This window comes from Eschscholzia californica, unplaced genomic scaffold, assembly GCF_041429995.1.
Source record: "Eschscholzia californica isolate CP2 unplaced genomic scaffold, dmEscCali1.0.p SCAF_3, whole genome shotgun sequence".
In the NCBI taxonomy this organism is placed as follows: Eukaryota; Viridiplantae; Streptophyta; class Magnoliopsida; order Ranunculales; family Papaveraceae; genus Eschscholzia; species Eschscholzia californica.
The window spans coordinates 27082382-27107464 of NW_028238420.1; the positions used below are offsets into that span (position 1 = coordinate 27082382).

At 37.9% G+C, this 25083-nt stretch overlaps 1 protein-coding gene across 5 annotated transcripts; it reads right to left on the minus strand.

Moving 5' to 3' along the window:
- Positions 1-5354: 5354 nt before the first annotated feature.
- Positions 5355-10189, minus strand: LOC147549277 (uncharacterized). Of its 5 annotated transcripts, XR_015237196.1 has the most exons (4): positions 9829-10147; positions 9699-9790; positions 5604-7853; positions 5355-5533 (listed from the first exon to the last, which is right to left on the minus strand). XR_015237196.1 is itself a non-coding variant. In XM_086667187.1 (3 exons), exon 3 carries the CDS (start codon positions 7764-7766, stop codon positions 5988-5990), a length of 1779 nt encoding a protein of 592 aa, XP_086523313.1. In that variant the 5' UTR covers positions 7767-7853; positions 9699-9754; positions 9902-10147; the 3' UTR covers positions 5355-5987. The 5 variants fall into 5 exon arrangements, 3 of the variants coding, with proteins under 3 accessions (XP_086523313.1, XP_086523314.1, XP_086523312.1); XR_015237195.1 differs by lacking the exon at positions 9699-9790 and having other exon boundaries at positions 9902-10114; XM_086667187.1 differs by having other exon boundaries at positions 5355-7853; positions 9699-9754; positions 9902-10147.
- Positions 10190-25083: the final 14894 nt, after the last annotated feature.

A 25083-nucleotide genomic window follows, 5' to 3' on the forward strand; every position in this document is an offset into this window, starting at 1 on the left:
GATCAGACACCACGTCATTCTCCTCCCCTCCCACCTTATTCCGACCTGTGATGGTCACTATTTCTTAGTTTCTCTTCTCTCTCTCTCTCTTCCTTCTTTTCTCCGACCTCTCTTCTCTCTATTTTCGGTGAAGAGGAGAGGAATTTGCTGGAACTTCGTTTGGCAAGACAAGATGAAGGACCTCGTTCGGATCTAGAAGTTCAAGATCTAATCGGAGGTTCGTCTGGTTAAACCAAATGCAATCCTGGCAAAGGGGTTCCTCCCCTTCGCCAAACAGAAAGAGAAAGTTTTAGAGAAGAGTTGGCAGAGAGGGCTTTTAGAAGCTAAAGCGGAAGGCCATTTATCTTGTCCACATATTCTTGAGGTAGGTTCTTAGGGGCATCCAAAATGTTCTCCGGAGAATAAAGACATTCGTCGATTAGTTTCGAGCTTATTTTGAGTTCAATAATCATATTTGTTTGATTCTTACCCCTAATCTTCATTTTCCACTTTCGAGTACCACCACCAACAACTCCGACCATCACCGATTCCGACCACCATCACCTCCATTTTTCTCCCCTCCCATTCTCTCTCTCTCTCTCTCTCTCTCTCTCTCTCTCTCTCTCTCTCTCTCTCTCCCTCTCCTCTCCTTCTACCTTCCTCCATCTTTCTCTCTTTGTTCCAGAAGGAGAATTTTGGTGACACTAGTGGTCGGGAGTGGTAGTGGTGATGCTAGTGGTCGGAAGTGGTGTTGCTAATGGCCGGAAGTAGTGGCGGTTCTAGTGGTCGAAAGTGGTGGTGCTAGTGGTGGAGGACTGAGGTGAGGTTGAAGATGACGATTAAGAGACAAATATAAACAAGTTGTTTTTGGACTAAAAACAAAGTTGTCTTCAGGTCAAATCGAATTTACCAAAGTCTTTATTATCCACAGACTTTTGAGTGCACCAACGCCGCAATGGTAACAGAAAATCGGGCCGAAGACCCAATTTTAAACTTTTTTTTAGTTAAAAAGACAAGTTATATTTTTTTTTTGTTAAAAATCCAAGTATCTGTATTTTGTTTTGTTAAAAACCCAATATTTTTTACAAAAGTGTTGGAAGGGGTTGCAAGACATCGCAAAGCTGATGTAAGATGTTGCAAGACATTGTAAAGTTGTTGTAAGGTGTTGCAAGACGCTCTAAAGTTATTGGAAAGCAGTTGTAAAGTTGTCCCAAGGTGTTGCAAAGTTGTCGCAAGGCGTTGCAAATTGAAAAAGTACTCGGGGAGAAGACTAAAAGAAAAGTTAACTGATCATTTTTAACCAATATTCAAAAATTTTAGGCAATTTTGGCCAAATTTTTAATATGGGTTTATAGAGAAAAGAAATCCACAACTCGGCATCTTTGATTGTGGTTCTAGACTAGACTAGTAATTATCAGTGCGTATGCTGAATCTTTTTTTGCGGTTCAAAGAATTCTAGTTTGTAACAGCACTTCTTTAGCAAGCCCCTGCTGCTCCTCTGGAACTGAAAATTGAGGTGATAGAGCATGCATGTCTTTGGTATTTAGAAGACTAATAAAAAGATGCCTTAAGACACACACTGTATGTTAAGTGAGTACATCTTTGACTAGATGACCAAATGAGGGCATTTACTCTTGATTCTTCGCTATTGGCAAGGCGGATGAGGCTTGTAGTTAAAGTTGTTGATAGGTCTAAAATAGGTCTATTCCCGCAAGTATACGGGGTCAAGTTATAGTACTTCTAATAAGTCGAGTTTCGTTCCAAAGGACAAGCTATTTTATCTAAATCTCGAATTAAACCCCCTTTCAAACTTTTGATTTGATTTGGAAACTACTATGAAAAAAAGAAAGCAATACTAATACACTAATAAGAATGAAATCAAGGTGAGAAGAAGAATCTAGGGTTTTCGATTTCACCACATAAATGGACTACTTAAAACATGCATTAATTAACAAATCCCTTTTCTCATGTATAACTCAAAATCTAACATAATAAACTATTTAGATTTCGGAATATATTCTTTAATAACACAATTCAAAATCAAGAATGTATGATTGACTATCATATAAAACTAATTTCCTACACTATCATTCAAGATCTAAAAGGCATATCTCATCTAATAAATCAATAAAAGCATGAAATATCTAATTATAATACATGAATGATAACAAGGTTATAGAACCAACATGAAATGACAATCAATAGGCATTGAAGCTCAAAATAAGGATTCATTGATTTATAACATATCTCAAAATAAGCCCAAATATGGGTTTCCAACACCCTAGATACAAAATTTAGCTACTCATGGAATCTAAAATAATATTCATTGAATTCATAAAATAAATGGAATTACAAAAGATTAATGGAAAGAAATCACCAAGAATGTTCACAATCCATATTCCCATGTATCTCCATTTTGATGTCCAATTTAAGCTCCAAGTATCTCAAGAATATTGCTCAAAACTCCAAATAATAGCTTATTAGAAGATAAAAGAAGAGAAATTTAGAAGAGAGATAGAAGAAGAAGAGATTTTAGAGAAGAAGGTATGGAGAAATTAAAAGGTTAGAAGAAGAAATTAGAAGGAGAAAGTAAATCTAGAGAAAAGATGAAGGTGGTAGAGAAAAGAATGGTGGCTAGGGTTTTTAGTTGAGAAGAGGTAGAGAGAAAAGGAGGCTAAGAAAGGCTAAGAGGGGAAAAGAAGGGTTAGGGTTTTACAACTACAAGAAGGAGGAAAGAGGGGCTAAGAAAGGAGAGGATTGAGAGGGTTTGCAAGTCTAGGTTCTAATGGAGGAGAAAGGGATTTATTTATAGGGTTAGGGTTTTGGTTGGGTTAAAGTGGTAAAAACGATAAAAGGAAGGGTTAAAATTGGAAAAATGGGGGTTTAAAGGACAAAAGCTGGCGGCTAGGGTTTAAAGGTTGAAATCCGGATGTTATCGTGTACCCGGTTATAAGATAATTAGGGTGAGATGATTCAGCAGCCGTCGGATGGAAAAGAGCGCGGGATCTGGAGGGGCAGGAGAGTGACACGCGTCCGGGAGCATAGAAGTTAAGCAACTTCGGGTGCACGGAATAAGTGTAAAACAAGGGACTTACGGAAGCCGTCGGATCTGGGACACGCGGAAGGGAGCGGCTAAGATTAAAACGTTTGAACGGGACCACCAAGTTAAGTTGCGACGCGCTCCACCGGATCAGGCCTATAGGGTGCGCTTGGATGCTCAGCGGGAACACGGGATATAGATGCACCAGCCTCCGTCCTCCGACACGTGTCTGTTGGTGTACCGCGCGCCAAATCTGTGCCCGACACTGTCCCGAGTGTTGACCAAATGTGCACCAAATGTTGACTGACTTTGACTTTGCATATTTCACTCATCCGAACTCCGATTTGACTTCCGTTTTCTCCTACGGACTCGTCTCGACCTCTACTTTTCAACCACGCACTGACCTTGGCCAAATTACCAGAATTTCCTTGACTCAAAATGACCAAAATACCCTTCATGCATATTTTCCTCGTTTTTAACCGTTTTTCACGTCTAACTCCGCAAAAGACACCTAATCAAGAAAACCAACCATTTTATTATAATAAAGACTCGAAACCGACTAACTTGGCTAAATTAAACGACTCAGATGGGGCATTTTCATGACCCATCAGTTGTACAGTCTTTTAAGTTCAGATCTAACTTTTTAGGGTTTGTAATATACTCCTGAACTATTCTATGTAATTTATGAGCTGATTTAAGATTTATGCAGTCTGTTTGATGGTTTAGTTCTTTCAGTTCAGTTACCAACAGTTCATGATGGTTATGATTTATCTCTATCATATGATTTAATACTTACTGTGCATGTTATACTTTTATGACGTAATAAAAAACTAAAGGGTTATTTTGTGAAATGGTCATACATAAGTACCAGGTTTTTTGCGAAAGGGGCATGACCTTTTATTTTTTTTGCAAAAGGGTCGTGGACTAGTGTTGACCAGTTAAGTTCTAACACCGTTAATCTAATTCCATTACTTAAAAAATATATTGTTACATTTAAGAAATTTATGCAATTTGACACTAAATTCGCAGAGGTGAAAAATTAAGACATCCCCACCTTGAAAAACATTATTTTTCTAGATTTTCTAACATTACACATTTAGAAAATCAATGTTAGTCCAGACCCCTTCGCAAAATAACAAATGGTCATGTCCCTTTTGCAAAACCCGGTACTTATCTACGCCCCTTTCCCAAAATAACCCAAAACCAAAATACTTGTACAAAACTGAAATCCAATTAATTTTTTTAGTTGCAGGGGTTCCTGCAAAGGAGACTTCTGCTTAGTGCTTACTACCCTTCTACCTCTTCGACGAGGAGCCTTCACTCATCATCTCTATTGTGATGAACAAGAAGCGGCCATGTAAGTGTAGAAGTTCAAATTTGATATTTGGGTTTGGTCTCCTGAGTTCACAAACCCTCTAATACGGATGAAATCTTCATTTTTGGCTTAGGTACCTACTTCTTGAGTGGACAAACTATCCATGTTAAAAAGCTGGACGGAAAAGGAAAAAAAACGATTCAAATTCCATATTGTTGTCTGCAGTTCTTTTTTAGTTCAATTTTCCGGTCACGATTCTGTTGCACAAGAGTAAAACTTCAAATCGCTCAGGTTAATGGCACAGAGCTGTGATAGTGATGCTCCTTTTCCATGCCTTCTTTTGCTATATTGGTTTCCCTAGTCCAACTGTTCTTCGTCTTCGTTAATGACCGTACTGGTCCATATTCAACCCTTTTTTACCACACTTATCCTGATGGAAAAACACGACTACCATTCTCCAGCGATTATAGAACGAGATCCCAAGTTCAGACTTCAGATTGCTGTGCCCTTCGACATAGTGAACGAGACCAATGAGTTTTTGACACTGAAGATGACATATCCAACCCATCTTTGGGAACACGATATGATACTGTAGTCTGTATAGAAGCCCAGTACCAACTCAACCTCACTCCTTTAAAAATGAAAATGGAAGGGGCGCCCGAACCTCAAATATATGGCTGTACAGAAAGAAGATAGGAAGCAACAGAAATCAGAGGGAGGTTTTGCAGAAAACTCACATGAACAGGCTCCTTAATAGAATACTGTTAGTCCTCTTTAGCTTGCTCCAATTCCTTCGGTAAATGTTCTCATCATGAAAACTAAATTCGGTAGTTCAGAGAAAAAGAAAGACGAGGAAAATAACAAACAGCATAACCCAAGAATCTAAACTATTCACAGTTCAAAAATGATAAGTGTAGTCGAATGACCTGAGACAAAAAGCACCGAGTGGGAACCTAAGAATCCCAAAAGACTTCGAAGCAAACAAAATGATGGTAAACTGGAACATGTAATTTCGGCATATGCACAACAAAAATCAACATTTACAGTTACTGATGAAAAATTCAAGGAGAACCTGAGAAGGAATTCATTAATCAATATACATCGATATACAAATATTTCAATTTCAGTTATGGATTACTAGGAGTGAACTAACGACATAAACAGATGAGAGGTGATTTGAGTGAAAACCACCAACTTTTGTCATGGCTGACGCATTTGGAAAGAGAAAGGAAACAATGCTCACACATTGATATAACAAGAACCGACCATGATAATTTAACAACTAACAGCATCACCAGGATCAGGTTCCGATAACCTCTCAGTCTTGAATTTAACGTCACGCCAATTTGCAACATTTCATTTTCCATAATCTGAATCCTTAATATGTCTTCCGCGGTTCTTGATCCAGAACCTGGCCATTATAATGGGATAATGTCAAATTCTCATGCTACAGAGCCTTGCTCGTGAGAGTTTTTCTTTCTATTCCCATTTGGGAAATGTACCAGAGAAATCAAACTAATGATCCAGAAGCCCTTGAAAACGTTGAACCCTTCCCGGAATTTTGTTTGATGAATGATTAACCCCCTTCAGTAAGAGTCAAGGAACCAAGTTCCCACCCACTCGAGATGACTTGCTTTTACAAAAATCTATCTTCTATTTTTTGAACCTAATTTTTAGGGATTTTGCATTCTCCCCGTGCTTACTTGTTTCCCTTGATATTCTATTATTGTAATCAGTTTCGACAGTTGGTAGATCAAAATCTATCCCGTTAAGCTTCGCCTGGTCTTTCCTTCGTTTGTAAGTTACAGGAACAGAATCAAATAGACTATGCTGTCCTCCACAATTGTCATCCCTTTTTCGCTCAAATTGATCAAAAGATGTTAACATTTCGTGATCTTCGGTTCGAACATCTGATAACTCAGATGTCTCTGCTGAAACTCTTAGATATGTAGGATTAAGACTTTCTGGCACAGGTATCATGTCCCGCTCGGCTTCATAATAGTCTGCTGCAACTGGGTATGGTTCCAAGGAAATCCTTGAAGGTTCTCTATTTTCTCGAATAAAGTTCTGCCGATCATTGTGCATTCCATGGGCATTCCTCTTCAGTTTAAGGGACGAAGATCCACTTCCTCCTTTCGGATGAAAATTATCAGGGTTCCATGCTCTAGGATTGCCCTCAGACAAACTATGCTCTTGGAAATTTGTGAAGGTGTCGAATAATGGATCCTTTGCCTCTTTATTCATTCTAACGGACTTCTGGAAGTTACTACTCAATCCATTAGTACCATTCTTAAATTCTACTCTCTGCTGATCCATATAATTAGGTAGTTCAGGACTTCTATAAGTATCTATAGTTCTACCAACAAGTGTCTGATATAGAAGAGGTGGCTCATTGTTTTCATCCCGTTTGTACATGGACGGTGCCAAAGGGGATAATCTAGACGATTGCATACTCAATCGCTCATCTAACTGTGCTGCTTCTACTTGAACTGGGGGGACTTTAGGCGCTATTCTCAATACACCTTTCGGCTGGGGTCGACTTGGTGCCCAAGAATCAGAAGGTATTTCATTTGGAAAATTTGCTGGGAATGAGTTCATTCCTGGTGTCTTTATTTTCAGAACTCCTTTACCGTTGGTTTTTTGAGCAACCAGATTCGGTTTATTTGTGACAGCAGAGGGCAAAGTATGAGTGTTTTCTTCTTGGCTTCCAATATACTTCATCTTCTTTGACGGAGGAATCATGATTGCTTTGCCTTCAACCACTTTCCCATGAAGATCCGCAGTCATTGGAAATGCATTAAGCTCGAATGCATCCATGTCCTTGTGGTTCTTCGTTAACTTCCAAATATGAAGTCGTTCGTCAATGATCCTCGACTGGCATTGGTCAAACACCCTTTTCATGTTTCTGAACGTCTGAAGCATATTTTCATGGTAGGATCCTAGTTCAAGATAGTAAGCCTTCTTCCGTAAAAAAGTTAAGCCTTCTCGCACCTGAGTCACTTTTGGAGGATAAAATCCACCCTTCAGTTTATCAAAAAATTCCTTCAAAGGACTGCCAAAAAACAGGTCACTACCACCAAGCAGCTCCGTCATGGTCAGCTGAAAAGTCTGCTGGTCCATATCCGGTAGGTAAGCCGAGAGAGAGAACCTTTCTTCATCAGTTAAACAAGAATTCCATGTTGCCAAAGATAATATCTCCTTTAGATCTGGAAGATCATAAAGATCATAAGGGACATTAAAAATCTGCCGCTCAACCATACTAAGCTCACAGCCGACATCTCCAAGTTCTTGGTCATCCAACTCATTTCCTGAGTCCACCTCTGGGAGTGTCTTCGCCTCCCCCTCTGCGATGTCCACATGAGGGGCAAAAGAACTATTTGTAGAATAGCTTCCATCCCCTGACGTTCTATAACCGATCTTGACAATACCCATCGAACAAAGAGGAGGAAGATGTATGCTGGGTTAAAAATCGAATTGGAATTCCCAGAGTAGAGTCCTGGGAATCCGAAAAAAATGTGCCTGCATTAAGGAAGATTAGTGTCAGAGAAAAGTTAGTTCAAAAAAAAATTGTATTGGACATAAGTTGTACGAAGGTTCAAACCAGCATAGTTATATCAAATTTTAAATTCCAAACATTCCTCAGCTAACTTTTGCGCCTCCCACAACTATTGGATTAGGTTGGTCACTTAACAAGGTAAAACCATAACCTGATCCCCTTGCTATTACTACCTCATGGATTCATGGTAAACAGAGGTTTTGAGAAAATCATATGCTATTTACCCCACTGGCATGATGACACAGAGAGCTAGGAAGAACATTTTGGACATTAGTCTAATGCTAACTAAAATTAACACTATGTTTTGATTTATCTGCTGTGTTAGATACGGGTAGTCGAACATGCTACTTGGATGTTAATGAGGTACTCGAATAGTCGCAGTCACTTCAATGGGGTAGAATGTGAGATTTTGTATGAACATCTTCTGCATACTTGCAGAAAAGCGTGTCAGGACCATAAAATAACTGTAATGTCCTAAATCCTTAAATTCTAAGCTTATGATCTTGAAACTCAAGACAAGAAAAAATGTTGTAATTTGTAATTAATTAAGTAATAGTTTTCTTGTAAAAGGAATGAATGATTAGGCAATACTTGTTAAGGTTGACATAATCTGCTAGAGATGAGAGGTGAATAATGTGATAATGGAAAAATTATAGGTGTTAAACTGAATCTCATGCTCTGTTACTTCCGTAGATGGTGGAGAGTTAAGTTATTAGGGTTAAATGCTTAGCGTGCAGGTACTAGAAGTGATATGCACGTTGGGTGCTTGGTGGTTGGCTCAAATTCCTATGCATCATCATGATGACCAAACTCCAAAGGGTCACAAATGACTATTGACATTTACGGAGGTTACCTAAACTAAGGTTGGCACTGGTATACTCGAGACGGGAAGAATCGATGTTGACAAAATATTCTTATTTGATGAGTGCAACAATATGCAGACCACACAAGAGCCAGGTTCGAAAGGGTATACAAGGCGTATTGGGACCTGAGATACCCATTGAGCAGATACATTATATGTTGTTCTTGTGGCAAGCTTGGCTAGTTCTTGGCACTTAATTTGAATTGCTTATACTACATTAGCAATTCAATATAATGTAAGATGCCAAGTACATTCATCTTGCTTGTCGTTTGTTTGTTAAGCTTGCCTTCGAGTTTTTAAGCTTGGTGGAAGTCTATTTTCGTTTGCCTTTAACTCAGGAGGTCTTGAGATTCGGGATACAAAGAGCTAAACTAGCACTTTAAGTTAATCGTTAACAATGTCCGACAGTAGAGAAAAAGAATGTTAGTAAAGGACCCCAAAACTACGTCAAGAAGTTTGCGCGGTTGGGTGGATGTTAGTGGCCTCGTTGTCTTTGGATTGGGATTTTTAGGTTGTCATATCGCACATCGTATTAGTGTTACATTCATTTAACAACAACAATAGAAATGTGTGATCTAAAGCATCTACCATGAATTTACTGATAACTAAATTGAGAAGCCCCATCTATTAGATCTTCAGAATAAATTCCTAAAATTATTACTTATAAACTGGAAATAGATATCAAGATTCATTTCTAATACAGACTACTGATATGGGTAGGTTTCAAACATGAACAACCCAAAAAGAGAAAATTGAAGATCACCAATTATAAAACATAATGGATCTGAACCAGAAAGAAATAACGCTCTAATCAGAGAAGAATTCATGAATAAAACCAGTAATAGATCATCATGTAACGATCAAGATTATGCCCTAGGGGAATTCAGAACACAAAAAAAAAGATGAGAAATTTAAGAAAAGTATCAAAATTTCAAGAACGAATTACCCAATATGAATTGCGGAAAATCAGTGAGACCCAATGTCCTGAATTGTATTTCTAAGCTGTAAAACAAAACCTATCAGCTAATCTAAATTTCTCTCTGTTTCTCTCTCTAGAAAAAAAAGGACATTTAAACTTTCTCTCTCTCTCTCTCTAAATCTGTGTAATCAGGGATGTGGGGTGGGAATGAAAATTGGATGGGGATGTACCTGGTTGACGAAATTGGGAATGACAGAGTTGGGTTTGCTGAAGAAATGGCATCGGATCCAACTTTTAACTCCTCCACCCATTCGTTTCCCTTTTTCGTTTAATTACTTTTTTTTCTTTTTTTGATTTTTTCAAGTATATTTCTTTCCTGCAAACAATCACCAAAACTAAATCAAACAAGGCAGGACAGTCAGTCACTACATCTTTCTCTCTCTCTATCTATGTGGTTTACTTGTGAATTTAATGGTAATTAACTCACCTAATCTTTCTATTTCATGTGGGTTAATCCTAATTTGACCTTTCTTTAATTACCTAGTCTTTTTTGTGGGTTAATTCTAATTTGACCCCCACTTTCTGACTTACTAGAAAACTTGACCTCCATATTTATCTACCATTCGAATTAGCCATTAAAACTATATTTTCGTTAGTCAATTTTAACGGTGAATTTTAGGTCGGAGGCAACGACCGGCTGCTTTGTCAAACGACCTTCAACCAAATTTTTAAACTATCTCTCTTCTTCCTCTTGCCACCAACATCTCACCGTTTTCTCTCCATGCTTAAAATCAAAACTTTGGTTGAGCTCTCACAAACGTTTCAATTTCAAGAGCAAAAGCTTTCAATCAAAGCTTTCGAGAGAGAGATAGAGAAAAAGCGAGGAAAAAAATGAAAATGATGATTATGGTGGCGGTAGTGGTCAGGGGCGGGCCCAACATAGGAGTCTGTGGGGGCACGTGCCCACACAGAGCCAAATGTGAATTCCATTCGTTTCTAAAGAGGTGCATTTAGTGTCATTTTTAAGTATCAAAATCTATCTTGCCAACCCAACCCAACTAACTCCAACCCATTAGTATTAAATCCACCCAATCTAATTAATAAATGTCCATCTTCCCAATAAGAGTTGCCCATTTATCCAGCTCAATCATGACAACGAAGCAAACTACATATCCACCCCTTGACCGCCTATCCACCCCTTGGAAAATTGACCGTCCACAACGTTAATTACTAAAAAGTTACTTTATTCAAGCACAAATCAAATTAATTTATTGAACCTTAGCTCTCAATTACTTCTGTTTTATTCGAGATTAGAACATCTCCAATGGGACACTCTGATCGAAACTCTAAAGTCTAGTTGTCAAGTGTTAAATAAAGATTTTTTTCCTAAATGTCGATATAGAGACACTCTAATTTTTTTTGTTCTCCAATGGAGATCTCTAAAATCTCTCTACTTAATACACATGTCACTCTTAAATTGAAGGGTTATTTCTCAAATGGCCCCCAACTTTGTGACCAGCTTCCTGCCTGGCCCCTACTTTAGCAAAAATACCCATATGGCCCCCTTTCTCCGTTATCTTTAACTTTCCGTTACTCTCTCTCCTCCATCTCATTTGCTCTCTCTGCCACATCATTTGAGCACGCCACATCATCATCTTCTCCGGCAGGGGTCGCCAGCCGGCCAAATTTCCGGCCGGCGACCTTCAAATTTTTTTTTTTATTCTCTCTCTAAAATTTTTTTTTTTAAACTCTCTCTCTCTACAGATCTAGAGAGAGACAACAGACCCATTAAAAGTTTGTTCACGGACCTCCAATGGGTCTGCGAACAGATCCATTGGAGGTATGTTCGCAGACCTTCAATGGATCTGTTTTGCAGACCCATTGGAGGTTTGTGAACAGACCTTTAATGGGTCTGCTCCCTCTCTCTCTAGATTTGTAGAGAGAGAGAGAGAGTTCAAAAAAAAATTTTTTTTAGAGAGAGAATTAAAAAAAAAATTGAAGGTCGCTGGCCGGAAATTTGGCCGGTCGACGACTCCTGTCGGAGAAGATGATGATGTGACAGAGAGAGAAAATGAGATGGAGGAGAGAGAGTAACGGAAAGTTAAAGATACCGAAAAAGGGGGGTCATATGGGTATTTTTGCTAAAGTAGGGGGTCAGGCAGGAAGCTGGTCACACAGTTGGGGGCCTTTTGGGAAATAACCCTAAATTGAATATGGGAAAAGTAGTTGAAAATAAAAGGGTTCTATTGGTTTAAATTTTAGAGTGACACTTAGAGAATCTCAAAGAGACACTCTAATTTTAGAGTTTCTCTCTCCAAACACTATTTAATAAATGTGTCCACCTCATAATAGAGTGTCTAATAAAGTATCCTGTTGAAAGTGTCTTAAATATGGGGTGATATCGAACACGGTTTACGACCCGCCAACCTGCTTACAAGGCAATCGGTCTCGGCGCTGAATTTTGGACCCGTTAGTGGAGCTGATTGTTGAGACAGTGCTGGTATGCGAACCAGGCTCTAAGGCAGAGCTGATCTCCGAGACAGAGCTGGAATGCGGAGCTAGGCTTATGTCGGTTGTTTGTTTTAGCGTATCCATGTGTATTTCGGATTTAAAAAGAGGGAGTCGGTGAGGCGGTGGGATTAGGGTTTTAGTGGCTATATAAACTAAAACCCTAGAAGATATCAGTAGTCTAATTCTCACGAATCTCTTGTGTAACTTGTTTGCTTATCTAGTGGAAATCATCGCGCCTTCGTCGCCGTGATGTAGGTCTCACCAACCGAACCACGTAAATCTCTTGTGTTCTGTGTGATTGTTTCTTTATTTCCTATTGCTTTTCTTGGTTTACTTGTTTTCGATCATATTAAACCCCAATTGTCATAACAAAACTGGTATTAGAGCTTTGGTTTTGAGGTTTATGTGATGGTGAAATACGAGATAGAGAAGTTTGATGGAAGTAATGATTTTAACCTTTGGAAGATTATGATGCGAGCAGTATTAGTTCAACAGGGTTTGTTGAAAACGTTGAATGGGAAGGACGCACTCACTGAATCATTATCAGAAGCAGAAAGATCTCTTGGAAAGAGCTCATGGACAAATTTTGTTGTGTTTGAGCAACAAGGTCTTGCGGGAAGTAGCGACAGAAACTACAGCCGATGGGCTATGGAGTAAGCTGTTGTAATTAGCACTATAGTTTTTGTTGCTGACCAAGATGTTAATTTAAGTTTTATTCGATCAACTATACCTGAGAAAATGGCAATTTTTTTTAGTGTTGATGAATAGTTGGGTTCCTAGATATTTGTCATTTGGATTTATAAAATTAACTCTAAGAGATGTTCGATCTGATTATTTTCTTGAGTTTTGAGGGTGTTTAATTACTAATGAAAAATCCCAATTTGTCATAGTTTATTTCTTAACTAGATGCAATGCTAAAATCTTTCAATATATTTTTAAGAGTATCAATGACATTAAGATCGTTGTTACCAAAAACAACACAATCGTGAGCAAACATCATATGGGTAATGCGGAGACATGAATTTGTTGCTTGGTAACCCTTATAATGACCTGATTCTACTTCATAGGTGATGTATCTATTAAGAGCCTCCATGCAAATGAGAAAAAAAAAGAGATAAAAGTTCTCATTGCCTAATTACCCTAGAAGACTGAAATGTGCTTACACATATCTTCACTTAATATAAATTAAGTGCCTTAACCCATTTGACCCAAAAAAGGTGAATCCGAACGAAATTTTCTCTCTCTTGCTCTCATCTTTTATTTTACTAGGTTTCTGCTGCGTCATACGGACGCGACAGATCCCTCATGGCTTCGCCGGTAAAGATTTGTCTATGAGATGATCATCCACGTTAATCCTTGTTGTTGAGAGAGAGAATCATTGTGTAGAGAAAAATTTTGAGAGGAAATGAGAGAATCTCAATTTTAAGTCAAATAATTAGGCGGTTGAGAGAGAAATTAGGAAGATATGGGAGAGTGGGTTAGTTATTTCTACTGTAAAGTTGGTAGTTTCTAAGATGTAATCCGTGGGAGAAAAAAAATAGGGAGAGAAATATGTGGGTAGTAGTTATTCTAAATAATTTTGACTAACAACATAGATACCCTTCTTTTTTTAGTTTATTTACATAAAAGATTTTATATCATCCGTCGGATGTGTTGCCGACCAAATCTCTAAAATAAAATGGACGGTCAGACTTATCCCCTAGATAAATGACTGAGCTGTTTTAATATAATAGATATCAAGTGTGAAGGTTTGTCTTGTGTATTTTATTTACAAATTAATTGGCGAATTCGAAGTCGATTTCCTTTGGCATTATCAGTTTATTAATACAGAGTGTTCTTGGTCTTGGTCAAAGCATACATACTTTGGACCAAGCTATTGTTAAAGGACTTCATCGTATCTTGAAGGCATAATTTGTGACCCGTTGTGTACTCGTGGTTTCATACTAGAAAGGGGTTAATTACTGTCTAAAAGAATCGAGATTCTCGAGCTTTGAAGTCTAAGATCAACATTATTTTATTCCTCCATCTTCCATTTTAACTTAAACATCAATATTTTCCAACACATATACACCTTCACAGCTATATATATACATATATATATATATATATATGTATACGTATACGTATATATATATATATATATACTTATATATATATATATATATACGTATACGTATATATGTATATGTATAGGTATACGTATACGTATACCTATATATATATATACGTATACGTATACGTATACATATACATATATACGTATACGTATACGTATACATATACATATATACGTATACGTATACCTATACATATACATATATACGTATACGTATACCTATACATATACATATATACGTATACGTATACCTATACATATACATATATACGTATACGTATACCTATACATATACATATATACGTATACGTATACCTATACATATACATATATACGTATACGTATACGTATACATATATATATATATATGTGTGTGTGTGTGTGTGTTTATGTACGTGTGTGTCTACGGTAAACTATAGGATAGTGCTGAAATAATCATCAATGGCGGCAACTTTTGTAAGAGTATTCTAGTTGGTTCAAAGGTTGTCCACTCCTTGTCAGTATTGGTACCAGGGGCGGCCCAGGCCCAAAGCAGCCAAAGAATCTAAAAACCAAATTTAACCCACACCCCTATTTCCACAAAAAAATAAATTCCCATACTTTCTAATATTACAGACCACCTAAAAGTTTAAAAAACCCTAGAATATCCATTTTGATGATATAATATTTTATCATGTTCTTTTTTATTATTTTCCTTTATTTTTTACAATTTTTGGGTATATGACTCAAAAAATTGGCCCTAATAGGACTTTTAGTCCTCTCTAATCCCATAAAGGGTATAAAAACCAAAATATTATTAAAAATAGATATCTAGTCCATTTGGTTCAATCTAGAGAGAAAACACAAATCCCGAGAATAACTATTAAATATTAATACCTAGACTAACCTTTCTTAAATATAAAAACAGTTATAATCTCAAAATCACCAAATATATTTTCCATTTTTATCTCCCTGTTTCTCTCTCCAATCACGTTTTTATATTAAGAAACCGTGATCTTCTCATAATGGGTAAGTTTTGTAACCGAAGCCTTATTGTCTCTACAATCTATTTCTCTCTCTCTCTCTCTCTCTCTCTCTCTCTCTCTTCATCGGATTCGAAAGTAAATCCTCCATTAAATCAGACACCTTGATTCATATTCTTTTGAGTTGCTGAAATCAAAATCACCATTGTTAATCAGGTAAAACATTAATCAAGTTATAAGTTTTTGTGATTTTGTTTTATTTTATGATAATTGATTATCTCTCTCTACGCCTTAATCTACTGAAAATCTTCCATTAAAGCAAAGAAATTTGTGTTTAATATTCATTAGAGATATTCAAAATTAGTTTCTTAATATTGTTAAACAGGTTAACAATCATCTTCTTAAATGATTCTGTTTCAAATGAATATGAAACAGAAGATAATGCGATTAAGAAGTGTTTGTATCTATGTATTTTGTTACTTTTTAGTAGTTTTAGGTTACAGATTTTTAGATCATTTCTTCGAATCTTCATCAAGTTTTTCGTACAATTTTTTATGCATAGAAGATCTCATAAGATTTCTTATAACTGAATGCAAACGATATATAATTTAACATAAATTACGGATCGTTTACAATAAATTACATATCATTTTTTTATCCAGAGTAGATCTAGTACGATTTGGTTGTAACAGAATGTAAACGATATATAATTTACACGACATTACATGATGTTTACTGAACATAACACATACATAACGCAGACGTCTTTTGTACGATGTTTTTATAATAGAATGTAAAATATATGTATTTTGTTACAAATTATACATACTTTATAAATAATATCAAAAATATCTTGTAAATCTGCATAAATTAAATATAATTTATTCAACATTACGCGTACTTTTTCCCCAAAACAGTTGTCGTTTATAGTACAATAAATTTTCCAAAAATTATATGTAATTTATTGCACATTATACATATTTTTTCACATAAAATTGACCTTGTGATTCGAACTAATGTTATGTTTGTCTCCTAACACATTATGAAGTTTAACAAACAGTATGCATAATTTATTCCATTATACATGTCGTTTCTAGTAAATTATATGTTTTGTTAACAAATGTATATGTTTTCTTTTTGCAGTTTTGTTGTTACTTATGGAATTTCCTACTGAAGTTGGTCATTTAATTTGTTTCCTGGTGGTGCAAAATGCTCTTCGACAATATAGTGTAAATGTTGTTTGTCCTGCTCAAGACTACATATGCCCTTCGACAATATAGTGTAAACGATTTTTTTGTAACAGAATGTAAACGATGTGTAATGTAAAAGAAATTATGTGTAATGTAATAGAAATTATGTGTAATTTACTGAGCAAGACCCAAATATATTTGATAAATTACGTTGTATACTTGACAAATGATGGTTTATTCGTCATAAATAATACATAATTTACGTATTTGTTTCATAATTTGTATTCGATGTGTATTTATGTATGAGTAAAAACGAAAACAAATGCTGCTTTAATGTTCCCAGAAAAATATACTATTTCCAAAACTGAAAGTTAAGTGAGAGAAAGTGATATATATGTTTTGTATATTAACCCCCAAATCACGCTAAATTGATCCTAGATTGATTCGGATAATAGGAAAGAGAAAATTTGATTTCCAAATCTGTTTAGAGGAGAGAGAAATTATGATTTGTTTCTATCTATTTTTTTCTAATAAATCTCCATATTTTTGGCTAATAAATCTCTAATTAAATCTGTAAAGAAGAAAGAGAAAATTGATTCGGGAAAGTTTAGATTTTGTTTCTAAACAGATTATAGAAGAGAGAGAAATTTTCGTGAGAATATAACCGTTTTTTCCTAAATTTATTCTAAAATCAAGGTACATTAAACCGTTTAAAATTTTTGTGCGGCCCCACAAATTAAAATCCCGTGAAAAACGACTGGGACATGGAAGGAATTATGTAATATATATTAAGGGTTTTCAGTCCCAAGAGCAAAAGGACTAAAAATCCATTTTTTGGGAAGATTGGACCCTAAACTCTTTTTGAACATTATTTTAGGCCATATACCCACGGACCCTATTTTTTATTTCTATCTTATGAATTTTCTCCCTAAACTCTACAAAAGTTCGTTCCTTTTAAATTTTTCTCTTTTTTTTGCTATAATTGTATATTTTTATTCTTCTTCTTTTTCTTTATTTTTTAGTTAATTATATTTGAAGTTTTCTCCTTTAACAAAATTAATTTACATCTTTTTGTTGAAGATTATCAATTTCATTAGAGCATCTCCAATGTTAACCAAATTCTAGAACTTAGAGTGCACATAGAGGTTAGGAAATTATGACGTGCTATAAGAGATAAGAAAAAGAGGTTAGGAAATTAACGAAGTCTCAAGAAAATTCTACATTAGATTTTCTTATATAGGACATAGTTCAAGTTTATGACTTTTATGTGTTTTCATCACAATTTATCTATTACCGCAAAAAAGTTAATTTTTTTTATAGCTAGTGTAAAGAGGGCCCCAATTTTTTTCCCGCTTTAGGCCTCCCAACTACTTGGGCCGGCCCTGATTGGTACTTTTGGTTCTTCTATCTTTGAGTCCTCATCATGTGGGAGTTGAGGGATCAACAAGTACTTTATCTAAAGAATAAGATTTGGAGTTGGAAGCACGATTCAATATTTTGAAAGCTACCTGTCAAAACTGTCCTTGTACTTTTTCTCTCCACTCATTTTTCATTTCTCTCTGTCCAAATGCTATTTAATTACACAACTAACAATATACTTTACATTTTTTATGATGTAATAAAAGATCGAATGAGGCGAGATCTAGATTGTATCAACATTCACAAGTACTCTAAATGAAGAAACAAATGTTAAAACCTTACATACAGTCAACATATAGAAACAGAGAAGAAATTGTAGCAAATGAGCTTAGGGCTTTGTTCCAAATAGGTTTCTGTTTGAAAAGATGGGAAGTTTTGGTTTTGCTTTGGCGTAAAAAGAGTTAACACCGAGAGTTAACAGAGAGAGAATAAATCTTAAATGAAGAAACAAGTAAAAATAATAGCACATAACACATCACGTAACACATAGCACAAAACAGATAGTCATCCAAGCTCTAGTCATGTTGATGATGAAAGCATAAATATCCATAAACCGAAACCAGAAAACCTTAAATTCAATTCAAGAATATTACTTCCCCTAATCACAATCTTGGAATTTGAGCCAATTTTGGATCAGTTTGAATCATAAGCTCAGAAACTAAGCACGCCTTTGAGTTCGTCTCGTCCAGCTCTAAAGATTAGAGCCAAGAGTCACTCAAATCCAATTTCGGGTGAATGAGAAACTCAAGTTTAAAGTTTGGATGATGTTTGTTTAATTGAGGGACTAATGGGTAATAAGAAAACGTTAGTCTGGGGCTATTCGCGCAAAGCGAGCATGCCCAGATCGAACGACTCGCGTTCTTTTCGCTTGAACATCCCAGATCCGACGACAACTCTAAGATCCTTTCGGGAGCATCGTGGAATTACACGTTAACCTTTGGATTCGCGAGGTCTAATTAATTTTTTGGGTTAATTTCGTTTTGGCCCCCGATTTGTAACCAACTGGCCGTTTTGGCCCCCATAAGTGTCCGGCAGTTCGTTTTGGCCCCAAAAATTTCCTATTTGGCCCCAAATTTTATCCAACCTCCCAATTCTACCCCGGTGGCATTTCTGTAATTTTTATTTTTTCTTTTTGTTTGTCCACCTCATCTAATCTCTCCTCCACCACACCACCTCCTCTCCACCTCACCCTTCTTCTCCGGCGGGATGTTGCCGGCAGGAATAAAAAATTCCGGCTGGCTACTTTATTAAAAAAAAAAAATTTCTTCTTCCTTTCTCTCTCTTCTTCCTCCTTTATCTCTCTTCTTCCTCCTTTATCTCTCTCTATTCCGGCGAAGGATTACCTTCGCCGGAATAGGGAGATATAAAGAGAGGAGAGAGAGAGAGAAGATGAGGGGAAAAGAGGAGAGAGAGAAAGGAGGAATAATAGAGAGAAAGGAAGAAGAAGAGAGAGAATTTTTTTTAATAAAGTGGCCGGCCGGAATTTTTTATTCCGGCCGACAACATTCCGCCGGAGAAGAAGGGTGAGGTGGAGAGGAGGTGGTGTGGTGGAGGAGTGATAAGATGAGGTGGATGATAAAGAAAGGTGTGATGTGGTTTTTTTTTGTTTTTAACCTTTTTCACAAATAATTATGTTTTGGCCCCCGAGGATAATTTCGACAAAAATTTAGCCCTTGGGGCTAAAACGAACTGCCGGACACTTATGGGGGCCAAAACGGTCAGTTGGTCACAAATCGGAGGCCAAAACGGAATTAACCCTAATTTTTTCTCTGTATGTTCTCTCCATATAACGTGTTTAAGATATTGCGAATTTTAAAGTATATGTAAGTTTTTCAAGCTTCTAAGATATCCAGACAAAATAGAATAAAAACGCCAAAACATTTGTAACTCCTAAGAAATTAGTGCAAACTAGTATACTTTCTATTGAAATCAGAATGGAAGTTTACGATACATCTGGTACTATAAAAACACAAATACTGTAGTCTATTGTATATACCTGCAACACAAGAATTAATGTAGCAACAAAACTATCTATTATACAAAACAGATCCTTGTGACTAGGACAAAATTAATATACATCAATATGACTTGGCAATGTGACTAGGACAATGAGCCTTAGCAGTGCGACTCCAATTCAAAATCTGAACAGAGGAGGAATGGTAACCATTGATGCAGCCGCATTACAAAATTTGATTAACATTGCAGCAGAGGCTAAGACAAGGGAACAAGCTCAGACGCAGAATCCGACACTAGGGACGGGAGGTCTTGTGGTGAATCAGAGGCCACCGACTGAGATACCTTGGGTGCAGTATTATTACAATTTTAAGAAGATGGGGCCACCAGTATTTGATGGAAGCGCGGGACCTATAGGAGCACATGCATTGTGCCAGAAGATGGATAAGATTTTGTAGAACCTAGAGTGCTCAGATGTGTATAAGCAGAGGATGGCAGTGTTTCAGTTGGAAGGAAATGCAGCTTCTTGGTGGGATACACAGGCTCGGTTAGTAGATCCTATGACTATGACATGGACATAGTTTAAGGATTCCTTTAAGGCGAACTACTTTCCCTATTCAACACAACATAAAGTATCGAGGGAATTCCAAAATTTGAAGCAGGGAGAAAATCAAACAGTCTTAGAGTATGAGCAGGAGTTTCATAGATTGTCATTGTTTGCAACTCACTTGATCCCTACTGAACAGGATAAGATTGAAAGATTTCTGAATGGCTTGCTCCCTAACATTGCGAGGCAGATTATTGGGCAGCCTAGTTTCGACACTTATCAGAAAGTGGTGACATGTGCTAAGGCACAAGATGACTACATTCAAGAGATGAGGAAGCAGATGAGTGTCAAGGGAGAGATGGGACAGAATCAGAAGTGGAGTGGTAGTAACAACAAGAATGGTGGTAAGAATCGAAATGACCGTTATCATGGGCAACGTGATGGCAAGAGGCCTCGTACAGATCGGGATGATAGAGCAGTGGTAGCAACTGGTGGACAACCAGAACCACTGAATGGCAACTGGGGAAGACAGAGGGCCTTCCAAGGGACTTGCTACAATTGTTATGAGCAGGGTCATAGAGCAACTGACTGTCCTAAGAAGAATGTGGTTCGGACTAGTAATCAAGGGCGACAACATGATCATAATCAACAAGGAAGGTTACATGGACGTGGTCAGCAGCTGCAGCTGAATGTCGTAGTTCCTAGAGATGCTGGAGCACATGCTGAGGTGGTTGAAGGTACTTTCCTTATTCATAGCAATTTGGGAAGAGTATTATTTGATCCTGGTGCGATGGGTACCTTTATCTCTACTTATTTTGTTCGTACTTTGCCTATAGTGTTAGATCGATGTGTGGACCCTTTGGTTGTGTCATCACCTTGGGGTGGGTCTACAATGATAGACCATATTTGTCGGGGGTGCATTATCAAGTTAGGTGAACGAGAGTTTGCTTCTGACCTCTTTGTACTTCAGTTAGTATGGTATGATGTCATCTTGGGGATGGACTGGCTTGCTTCATATCATGCACTTGTGGACTGTTTTGCGAAGACTGTCACATTTTCTCTTCCGGGTGAAGAGGTGTTGATTGTGTCTGGACTGACGAGATAAATGAGGCAGATGCACTTGGGAAACGTATAATTGATAGAGCATCTGGTAGTGGGTAAGACGCTAGAGATGATTGATGTGGTCTGTGAGTACCACGGGGTGTTCAGCGATATACCAGGGTTGCCACCACGCAGAGAGGTTGACTTTTGCATAGAGTTGGAACCGGGTACTGCACCGATAGCTCAAACTCACTACCGAATGGCTCCAGTTGAACTACGTAAGCTCAAGGATCAGATTCAGCAGTTACTTGACCAGGGTTTTATACGCCAAAGTAGCTCCCCGTGGGGGGCGCCTCTTCTTTTTGTTAAAAAGAAAGACGGGTCGATGCGGTTGTGCATCGATTATAGGGAGTTGAATAAGGTTACGGTGAGGAACAAGTACCCTTTACCGAGGATCGGTGATTTATTCGATCAACTGAAAGGATCCAAGTGGTTCTCGAAGATTGACTTGAGATCAGGGTATCACCAGTTACGGGTTAGAGAGGAGGATATTCCTAAGACTGCATTCGTGGCACGCTACGGTTCTTATGAGTTTTTGGTCATGCTGTTTGGGTTGACCAATGCTCCAGCAGTTTTCATGGATTTGATGAATCGGGTGTTTCGGGATTTCTTAGATAAGTTTGTCATTGTATTTATCTATGATGTCCTTATCTACTCCCGAACTAAGGAGGAACATGAAGACCACTTACGACTGGTACTAGATAGACTGATAGAACATCAGTTGTATGCCAAGTTCGATAAGTTTGGCAAGAAGAAGTAAAGTTCTTGGGTCATGTTATTTCTAGCGTTGGAGTATCAGTTGACCCTTCTAAGGTCAAAGCGGTGCTTAATTGGGAATAACCCACATCGGCGACGGAAGTTCGCAGTTTTCTGGGTCTGGCTGGATATTACAGACGGTTTATTAAGAGGTTCTCGAGTATTGCAGGGCCATTGACGAACCTAACTAAGAAGGAAGTTCCATTTCGATGGTCTACCGAGTGTGGCCAGGCATTTCAAGAACTGAAGACGAGGTTGACTACTGCACCAGTTTTGACCATTCCTGAGAGTGGTGTTCGGTTGGTGATCTACACTGATGCCTCTATTCAGGGGTTGGATTGTATTCTTATGCAGAGTGATAGGGTGGTTGCCTATGCCTCGAGGCAATTGAGACCACATGAGCGAAATTACCCGACTCATGACTTGGACTTGGCAGCTATAGTGTTTGCTCTGAAGATTTGGAGGCACTATTTGTACGGTGAAAAGTTTGATCTCTTTACCGACCACAAGAGCCTCAAGTATCTATTTTCTCAGAAGGAGTTGAATATGCGCCAACGTCGGTGGTTGGAGTTGATGGAAGACTATGAGTTTACGCTGCAATACCACCCGGGTAAGGCTAATGTGGTCGTTGATGCCCTTAGCCGAAAACCGAGGGGTATCATAGCAACATTGATGATGAATCAGTGGAAGATGTTAGAAGATGTGGCGTCATATGATATTGATGTTGTTGGGGCAGGAGTTGACTCAATATTTCTGGGTAGTATGGTTGTTAGACCATCTTTGTTGGGCCGTATAGTGAATGCACAGATGGGTGATGAGTGGTGTCAGAAACAAATATCTTTAATGCAAGAGACGGATGCTGAGTTCAGCATGGGACAAGACGGCGGATTCAAATTTCGAGGGAGATTATTTGTACCAGCAGACCTAGTGTTGAGACGAGATATACTAGATGAGGCACACCGGAGCAAGTACACTGTTAATCCTGGGGGTTACAGAGACTTGAAGAGACAGTATTGGTGGTCCGGAATGAAGAAAGATGTTGCTGAGCATGTGAGGAAGTGTGAGGTATGTCAGATGGTGAAAGCAAAAAATCGACATCCGTTGGGACTTCTAGAACCGTTGTCAATTCCAGAGTGGAAATGGGAGAACATATCGATGGACTTCATCACCGGTTTACCGCGTTCGAGTCGAGGATTTGACGCCACTTGGGTGATAGTTGATAGGCTAACTAAGTCAGCTCACTTCCTACCAGTGAAGACGACCGATAGTGGAGATCGACTGGCACAACTATATATCAAGGAGATAGTCAGGCTGCACGGAGTTCCAGTGTCTATTGTGTCAGATAGAGATTCGTCCTTTACTTCTCGGTTTTGGAAGAGCTTTCAAGCTTCTGTAGGAACATCTCTACACTTTAGTATGGCTTTTCATCCTCAGACCGATGGACAGACAGAGAGAGTCAACCGAATACTCGAGGATATGTTACGGTGTTCGATACTAGATCTTGGCGGTAGTTGGCAAGACCACTTGCCTTTGGTAGAGTTCGTTTATAATAATAGTTACCAATCCAGTATTGGCATGGCTCCTTTCGAGGCGTTATATGGGAGACCTTGTCGATCACCATTGTGTTGGACAAAGGCAGGAGATGCTAAACTGGAAGGACCAGATGTGATTCAGGACACTTCCGAAAAGATTGCGTTGATTAAGAGTAGGCTCCAAACGGCTCAAAGCCGTCAGAAGAGTTATGCTGACAAACGACGAAGAGATTTGGAGTTTACCATCAGAAACGAGGTCTTATTGAAGGTGTCACCTATGAAAGGTGTTTTACATTTCGGTAAGAAGGGAAAGTTGGCTCCCAGATACATTGGACCATTCAGGATAGTTGAGAAGGTGGGCAACGTAGCATATCGTCTTGACTTGCCTGCAAGTTTGGTAGGAGTACACAATGTATTCCATGTTTCGATGCTTCGAAAACACGTGAGAGATGAGGTTCAGCATTCGATGGTTGAATACCATGATTTGGAACTCCAACCAGATGCAGCATATGAGGAGGAACCAACCCGCATCGTTCACCGTAGAGAGCATGTGCTTCGTCGAAAGACTATTCCCATGGTCATGGTTCAGTGGAATCATCACAATGATAAGGAAACTACTTGGGAGCGCGAGGATGATATGCAGCTTCGGTATCCTCATCTTTTCCTCTCATCAGGTACGTTCAATTTCGAGGACGAAATTTCTTTTTAGGAGGAGAGATTGTAGTGCCCCAATCAAATCAGTGGGTTGCCTATAGCAACACCACTTTTAATGCCCTAAAACCCTACGCCCAATACTTCTTGAATAGATTACTTTATCTCATTCTTTGGCTCCCACCGTGAGATACTAGTGAGAGAAAGTGGGTAGGGTTTATTCTAGAGAGTTAAAGGTCAAAAGAAGAAGAGAAAGATCAAGGTGTTGGTGATTTTGCTTCGTTGGTTCTTCGTGTGGGAGTTCTTTGCATTAGTTGCTTTGGGTTAAGGTAGGTTTCTACTTCCTCATGGCTTTGATAGCCTTTTTCATAAGAAAATCAAGAGATTAGATGGTATTCATGAACCTAAATCTTATCATAATCCAAATTAGAATTAGGGTTTATGACATAGATATCCAAGGTCAATTTTGATTAGAGATCTTATAAAAATCAAGAAGTATGACCACTTTGAACTATGATTAGATGGTTATTTTTGGTAGGAAATAGCTTTGATGTTTGATACATTGAATCACCCTAAATTTGATGATAGTTGTTATACTTTATATACACATAGGCATATATTACATGATACATAGCTAATTTTCAGCAACTATATATATTGATAAATAGTAATTT

Excerpts from the sequence above, each read along its gene's own strand:
- LOC147549277 (XM_086667186.1), bottom strand. The coding sequence starts at position 7,766 with ATGGGTATTGTCAAGATCGGTTATAGAACGTCAGGGGATGGAAGCTAT.